This window comes from Oncorhynchus kisutch, linkage group LG6, assembly GCF_002021735.2.
Source record: "Oncorhynchus kisutch isolate 150728-3 linkage group LG6, Okis_V2, whole genome shotgun sequence".
Taxonomy (NCBI): Eukaryota; Metazoa; Chordata; class Actinopteri; order Salmoniformes; family Salmonidae; genus Oncorhynchus; species Oncorhynchus kisutch.
The window spans coordinates 11292003-11300354 of NC_034179.2; the positions used below are offsets into that span (position 1 = coordinate 11292003).

General features: G+C 45.3%; 1 protein-coding gene across 1 annotated transcript in view; it reads right to left on the reverse strand.

Annotated features, from left to right (window-relative positions):
- Positions 1-624: 624 nt before the first annotated feature.
- smad7 (SMAD family member 7) overlaps positions 625-8352 on the reverse strand; it is a 40015-nt gene continuing 32287 nt past the window's right edge. The window contains exon 4 of the mRNA XM_020484781.2: positions 625-1565. Within this exon, the coding sequence (XP_020340370.1) occupies positions 1027-1565 (539 nt within the window). The 3' untranslated portion in view covers positions 625-1026. The remainder of the gene's footprint in view (positions 1566-8352) is intronic.

Below are 8352 nucleotides of genomic sequence, written 5' to 3' on the forward strand. Positions count from 1 at the left end.
TACAAAAGAGCAATTAAAAACATTCAACTGACTGCCATTTACTGTTAAGTTAAATGTGTAAACCAGATGTCTAGTTTCTAGTATGCTACTCATTACAGCCTATTTCCATCCTACAGAAGACATCATCATTCAAGAACATCTGGATTCACCTCAGTACCTCAGTTCCTCAGTACCTCAGAACCTCAGAACCTCAGTTCCTCAGTACCTCAGTTCCTCAGTACCTCAGTACCTCAGCACCTCAGTACCTCAGCACCTCAGTACCTCAGCACCTCAGCACCTCAGTACCTCAGCACCTCAGTACCTCAGTACCTCAGTACCTCAGCACCTCAGTACCTCAGCACCTCAGTACCTCAGCACCTCAGTACCTCAGTACCTCAGCACCTCAGTACCTCAGTACCCCAGTACCTCAGAACCTCAGCACCTCAGTACCTCAGAACCTCAGTACCTCAGCACCTCAGAACCTCAGTACCTCAGCACCTCAGAACCTCAGTACCTCAGAACCTCAGTACCTCAGAACCTCAGTACCTCAGAACCTCAGTACCTCAGAACCTCAGTACCTTAGTACCTCAGTACCTTAGTACCTCAGTACCTGCACCCACAGAAAAAAACACCAGTAGATAAATATAATTTCTCTTATTTATTTGGGCATTTCTTTGTTTGTATTTATATTAAGCAAAGTGCATCTTATTTTATTTTTCTCATCAACACATTGCACAATACATAAATAATGATGCATATAAAACGTCTTCATATTTACAAGTAATAATATATTTATATATATAACATAAAATACATTTTCGCTTTTAATTTCACTTTTAATTAAATCTTTGAGTCATTTGTCATATTAAACAAGTTTATTGGGTTTTGTTTGTCTCTTCTTTAAACATCTTCCTTTTTGAAGCACTGTCTTCTGGGAAAAAAAGGAACGGTGAGGGACTAGTCTGTGTCCTCCGTTCCCTCCTGGTCCTCGGATGAGGAGAACGAGGAAGAAGGGGGGGAGGAAGGTTATCCAAAGGTAATCCGTTTTTATTGGTTGTTGAATATGACCTCCAGCCAACAGGGGCAGCTACTAATAAACTGTCTTGTGTAGCACTGACCCCAGCCCTTCACAAAGCTGATCTGTACAGTAAACCCAGTCCTCGGCTGCTGTGTGAACTCGTGATCGTTAGGCCTCTGCAGGCTGTCTGCCTTCTCAAAGTCGAAGGCCTTAATGGAGAATCCGGGGAACACTTTATGGACCAGTAAGGTCCGCGAGTCGGGATTGTCCAGTGTGGCCGACTTGATGAAGATGGGGTAGCAGCTGCGGTTGTACACCCACACCCCGTCGGGCTCGCGACTCAGCTGGATGCCGTAGCCGATCTTGGTCCGCACCATCTGAGCCAGCGGGCTCTTGTTGTCGGAGCTGAGCTGGCCCAGGCAGAAGCCGTTCCCCTGAGGTAGGTCATAGAAGATGTCCAGGGAAGGCTCCTGGACCGAGTAGAGGCGCCCCACACGGGTCTTCTCCTCCCAGTACGCAACCACGCACCAGTGGGATCTGTCGCCCGACTCCTGGAGAGCCTGGGAATCTATAGGGAGAGACAGACAGAGACGGAGAGACAGAGAGACGGAGAGACAGAGGAGGGTTACAACACTGGACTGAACACACAGCAGATTAAACATAACATGTATTTTATTCATTTCAAATGAGTGACTCAGAAGGAAAGATGAAATGAGGAGAGAGGATAGGACAGATGAGGGTAGAGGGATGAAAGGAGAAAGGGGGGGGGGGTAGAGGATTAAGGAAGCAGACTGGCCAACATTGAGTCCATTAGTGAGTCAACAGGAAAACCAGTCTTTTTGACCAGCCTGATGATGCAGTGGCTGAGAGATTTAAGAGGAATTCTTATCAACAACTACTCAATTAAAGTCTTAAAAAAGTCTGTAAACGAGGAGATAAAAGAAACAAACTGTTTCACTACCGCCAACTCTTGACTAAATACTGTATGTCGACATTTCACAATATGTTTCAACTACAAAGCGCTATGACTCAAAAAGTATAATCAATATCACGTCCTTCATTACACAATCATCCTCCAAAAACAACAGACATTTCTGGAATTCGCACAAGAAAAGCAACTAGACAGGACACACACACACACACACACACAAACAAACACAGAGACATACACACACACACACCACACACACACACACACACACACACACACACACACACACACACACACACACACACACACACACACACACACACGCACACACACACACACAGAGAGACACATACACACCCATCCAATCCCTGTTTATACAAGCCTTAATGGTTATCTTCTGTCTGGAGCCTTGTATTTTCCTTACAGGCCGACTAACAATGTTCTGACGTCAAGCAGTCGGTAAATCTGTCCTAATCACTGTTTTATAGCCGTTCAACTCATTCTACCACGGGAAATTACAAGTAATAGGTTTAATATTCAAGAGAGGGCAACCAGAAGGAAATGTAGCTTCTCTTTGAAAGACAGTGTAAAAGCCTCTTAAATGACACCCGATTCCCTTCACAGTGCAGTACTAGTAGAGTGTCCTTTTGGGAGGCCTGTTATAAGAGCTGCTCTCCACTCAGCACACAGGAAAGGGTTTGATTAAAGGAGAGGAAAGCAAGGGCCCAATAAAAACCCCAGGAAGGAGACACAGCAGTTATACTACAGCTACAAACAACTAGGACTGAAAAGTTATGATCACGAAGTTAAGATACAGGAGCACAGCACACGAGGTAAACAAGGTCCTTTATGGGTAAACCCCTCGGTATTCAGAGAGAGAGCTGTGAAATAGACAACTATGTGATTGGTTGAAAATCTACGCCTACTGTAGTGTTGCAAAATTCCGGGTAACTTTCCCTAATGACCAGGTTTTCCAGAAATACAATTTGGAAGATTCCTGGATCACGAAGGAATAACCAAGGGAATTCAGAATCAGGATTTCTGGAAAGGCTGGTATTTTTGTATCTTCTCTGAGAGGGTTAGACATTCAATGGTTAATAGTTCACAAAACAGGGTTCTCTTGCACAGAGCCCCCTTACAGTCAGTTTGGTCCCCCCCCCCCCCCATCCCCCCGGTCTCTCCCACATCCCCCTCTCTCTCTCCAGTCCTTTCATCTTTCTGGGCCGGCAGAATGTAGTCAGTAATTTGTGTAGCAGAAGAACCAGAGCTGAGACAGAGCAGAGGGAACTGTCAGGTTCTGCCAATAGAGCACTATCTCACTATACAATGTAGCCCATAGTGCTCTGGTCTAAAGTAGTGCACTATATAGGGTTTAGGGTGCCAGCTCTGGTCTAAAGTAGTGCACTATATAAGGGTTTAGGGTGCCAGCTCTGGTCTAAAGTAGTGCACTATATAGGGTTTAGGGTGCCCGCTCTGGTCTAAAGTAGTGCACTATATAGGGTTTAGGGTGCCAGCTCTGGTCTAAAGTAGTGCACTATATAGGGTTTAGGGTGCCAGCTCTGGTCTAAAGTAGTGCACTATATAGGGATTAGGGTGCCAACTCTGGTCTAAAGTAGTGCACTATATAGGGTTTAGGGTGCCAGCCCTGGTCTAAAGTAGTGCACTATATAGGGTTTAGGGTGCCAGCTCTGGTCTAAAGTAGTGCACTATATAGGGATTAGGGTGCCAGCTCTGGTCTAAAGTAGTGCACTATATAGGGATTAGGGTGCCAGCTCTGGTCTAAAGTAGTGCACAATATAGGGATTAGGGTGCCAGCTCAGGTCTAAAGTAGTGCACTATATAGGGATTAGGGTGCCAGCCCTGGTCTAAAGTAGTGCACTATATAGGGATTAGGGTGCCAGCTCTGGTCTAAAGTAGTGCACTATATAGGGATTAGGGTGCCAGCTCTGGTCTAAAGTAGTGCACTATATAGGGATTAGGGTGCCAGCTCTGGTCTATAGTAGTGCACTATATAGGGATTAGGGTGCTGTTTTGGACACACATCCAGAGTTCATTAGGAACTGGTGGTAAAAGGAAAATGACAACACCAGGGAGGGAAAACATTTCTTCCACAAAATGACAGGCTGTTCGTGGGCCGTTCTCTTTGAAGTCGGCCGATGTAAGGCCAAGGGGAATTATCGTAAATCCAACCAGCTAGCTCCCTGGCTATTGAGGACATAGTATTTACGCTTGAGAAAGAAAAAAAACATTCCTCAAACTGACTGAGGATAAAAGATTGAGGAAAGAGGCACAAAGGGAGAGCAGGCCGCTCCTCCCTCTCTATGTGTGTGTGTGTGATTTCAAAGGTCTCAAAGTTAATATTCTCATTGTTCTTGGATGCAAGCGATTCGAGGCAAAGCTCTCACCTGTGGGCTGTGCTCTCTCTCTCTCTCTCTCTCCCTCCATCGCCCCTCCCTCCCTCCCCCTCCCTCCCTCCCTCCCTCCCTCCTCCCTCCCTCCCCCTCCCCCCCCCTCCCTCTCCCTCTCTCCCTCTCCCCCTCCCTCCCTCCCTCCCTCTCTCCCTCCCCCTCTCTCCCTCTCCCTCCCCCTCCCTCCCTCCTCTCCCTCCCCCCTCTCCCCCTCCCCTCCCTCCCTCCCTCCCTCCCCCTCTCCCCCTCCCTCCCTCCCTCCCACAGTTCAATTCAAAGGGATTTATTGACATGGGAAACATGTTTACATTGCTAAAACAAGTGAAATAAACAAACAAAACTAAGAAGAAAATCTTAACAACATCAACAAAAAACGATTAGAAACGAACAGTCATTTTCAAGTGTTATATTATCATCTAGGAGTGTTTTAGAGATGTGTAAATACTTGTAGTATGAATAGTGGGGGAAGATAAATAAACAGATAAGTATTGGTGGTTTTTACACCGTTGTTGGTTTCCATGGCCTCATGGCAACGGCCCACACATCTTGCTGCTGTGATTTGATGGTGGTATTTTGCCGAACAAATATCGGAATTTATCAATGTTGTATTTGTTTTTTTTAACTAGTCAAGGATTTTCTTAATTTTGGTAATTCTACCACTCTCTGTTTAGGGCCAGACAGCATTCCAATTGGCTGTTTTTTGGTTGATTCTTTCCAGTATGTCAAATGGTTATCTTTTTTTTTCTCTCGTGATTTGTTGGGTCTATAATTTTGCTGTTGTGCTGGGGCTCTGTGGGGTGTGTTTGTGTTTGTGAACAGAGCCCCAGAACCAGTTTGCTGAGGGGAATCTTCTCTAGGTTCATCTCTCTGTAGGTGGGGACGTTGTGGTGGAATATGTGGGCATTGCTTCCATTTAGGTGGTTGTAGAATTTAACAGATCTTTTCTGTATGTTGATAACTAGTGGGTATAGTCCTTATTCTGCTCTGCATGCATTGTTAGGGGTTTTGCATTGAAGACAAAGTATAATTGAGCAGAATTCTGCATGCAGAGTCTGAATTGGGGGTTTGTCCCAGTTTGTGACGTCAAACCTCACCACCGTAGAGGGAAATGTGTTCTATAACTGATCCTAATTGGGATGTCAGGATTTATGTTCCCTTTGATGGCATAGAAGACCCTTCTTGCCTTGTCTCTTAGATAGTTCACAACTTTGTGGAAGTTATCTGTGGTGCTGATGTTAAGGCTGAGGTGGGTATAACTCTTTCTGTGTTCTAGGGCAACAGTGTCTAGATACAATTTGTATTTGTTGTCCTGGCAACTGGACCTATCTTACTGAGATTTACTGTCAGGGCCCAGGTCTGACAGAATCTGTGCAGAATATCTAGGTGCTGCTGTAGGCCCTCCTTGGTTGGGGACAGAAGCACCAGATCATCAGCAAGCAGTAGACATTTGACTTCAGATTCTAGTAGGGTGAGGCTGGGTGCTGCAGACTCTCTCTCTCTCTCTCCTTTCTCTCCTCTGTATGTTTGTTATTCTTGAGAATAAAGGTAGAGAGGAGAGAGACACACAGAGAGAGGTCATTACACGGCTGCTTGTCTGAGCCTGTCATCACAGCCTGAAACCACAGAGGTATTCATCACAGCCTGAAACCACAGAGGTATTCATCACAGCCTGAAACCACAGAGGTATTCATCACAGCCTGAAACCACAGAGGTATTCATCACAGCCTGAAACCACAGAGGTATTCATCACAGCCTGAAACCACAGAGGTATTCATCACAGCCTGAAACCAACAGAGGTATTCATCACAGCCTGAAACCCCAAGCATCTGACCAGAGGTATTCATCACAGCCTGAAACCACAGAGGTATTCATCACAGCCTGAAACCAAAGAGGTATTTATCACAGCCTGAAACCACAGAGGTATTCATCACAGCCTGAAACCACAGAGGTATTCATCACAGCCGTGAAACCACAGAGGTATTCATCACAGCCTGAAACCACAGAGGTATTTATCACACGGTTAGTGCCCAACTACACACACTACATCGAGGGAGGGAGAGAGAGAGAGAGAGAGAGAGAGAGAGAGAGAGAGAGAGACAGAGACAGAGAGAGACAGAGACACAGAGACACAGAGACACAGAGAGAGAGACAGAGAGAGAGAGACAGTGAGAGAGAGAAAGAGAGACAGAGAGAGAGAGAGGGGAATCTGTACATTTGTACATTGCTAAAACACTGTATATATATATATAATATGATATTTGTAATGTCTTTACTGTTTTGAAACTTATGTATGTGTAATGTTTACTGTTAATTTTAAGGAAGTGTATTCAAATGGACAAACAGTACTACAGTTTTTCAAGCGAAGGTTTAAGGGAGTACGCAAGCACACTCATTCAGCCGAACTGAAGAATGCTGATGCCTTTATACACACACGCGCACACACACACACGCGCAGACACACGCACACACACACGAGCAGACACACGCACACACGCGCAGACACACGCACACACACACACGCGCGCAGACACACGCGCAGACACACGCGCGCAGACACACGCGCAGACACACGCACACACACACGCGCGCAGACACATGCGCAGACACACGCACACACACACACGAGCAGACACACGCACGCACACACACAGACACACACACACTTCAGTTGTCCTGTTTGGCTCCGTTGGTAGAGGATGGAGCTTACACCGTCAGGGTCGTGGGTTCAATTCCCGGGGCCACCTATATGTAAAATATATGCACACATAACTAAATTACTGTGGATAATGGTGTCTGCTAAATGAACGGAATATATTGTTGTTACAGGACTCGTTAAGTGGACGCCACGGCGAACAGTCCTGCCGTCCTAGACATATAAGTATTGTATCTGGCTCTGTGCTGGCTGTCACTGACAGTACAACCCAGGGAAACTATGTGGATGTATCTGGCTCTGTGCTGGCTGTCACTGACAGTACAACCCAGGGAAACTATGTGGATGTATCTGGCTCTGTGCTGGCTGTCACTGACAGTACAACCCGGGGAAACTATGTGGATGTATCTGGCTCTGTGCTGGCTGTCACTGACAGTACAACCCAGGGAAACTATGTAGATGTATCTGGCTCTGTGCTGGCTGTCACTGACAGTACAACCCAGGGAAACTATGTGGATGTATCTGGCTCTGTGCTGGCTGTCACTGACAGTACAACCCAGGGAAAGTATGTGGATGTCCAGGGCTCTCTATCTATCAACCTGAACCAGGGAAACATCCGGCCCGCGGGTGGTTTGAGTACCACATATTTAAAATATATATATATATATATATATATATATAGCAATATACTTTCAAGTGATTAAAACCTGTGTAGAAATAATAATGGACCTACATGCATACATCATCTTGTCTGTGTCCAGCTCACTGATAATCACTACATTCATACAGTATCTTGACTGTGTCCAGCTCACTGATAATCACTACATTCATACAGTATCTTGACTGTGTCCAGCTCACTGATAATCACTACATTCATACAGTATCTTGACTGTGTCCAGCTCACTGATAATCACTACATTCATACAGTATCTTGACTGTGTCCAGATCACTGATAATCACTACATTCATACAGTATCTTGACTGTGTCCAGCTCACTGATAATCACTACATTCATACAGTATCTTGACTGTGTCCAGCTCACTGATAATCACTACATTCATACAGTATCTTGACTGTGTCCAGCTCACTGATAATCACTACATTCATACAGTATCTTGACTGTGTCCAGCTCACTGATAATCACTACATTCATACAGTATCTTGACTGTGTCCAGCTCACTGATAATCACTACATTCATACAGTATCTTGACTGTGTCCAGCTCACTGATAATCACTACATTCATACAGTATCTTGACTGTGTCCAGCTCACTGATAATCACTACATTCATACAGTATCTTGACTGTGTCCAGCTCACTGATAATCACTACATTCATACAGTATCTTGACTGTGTCCAGCTCACTG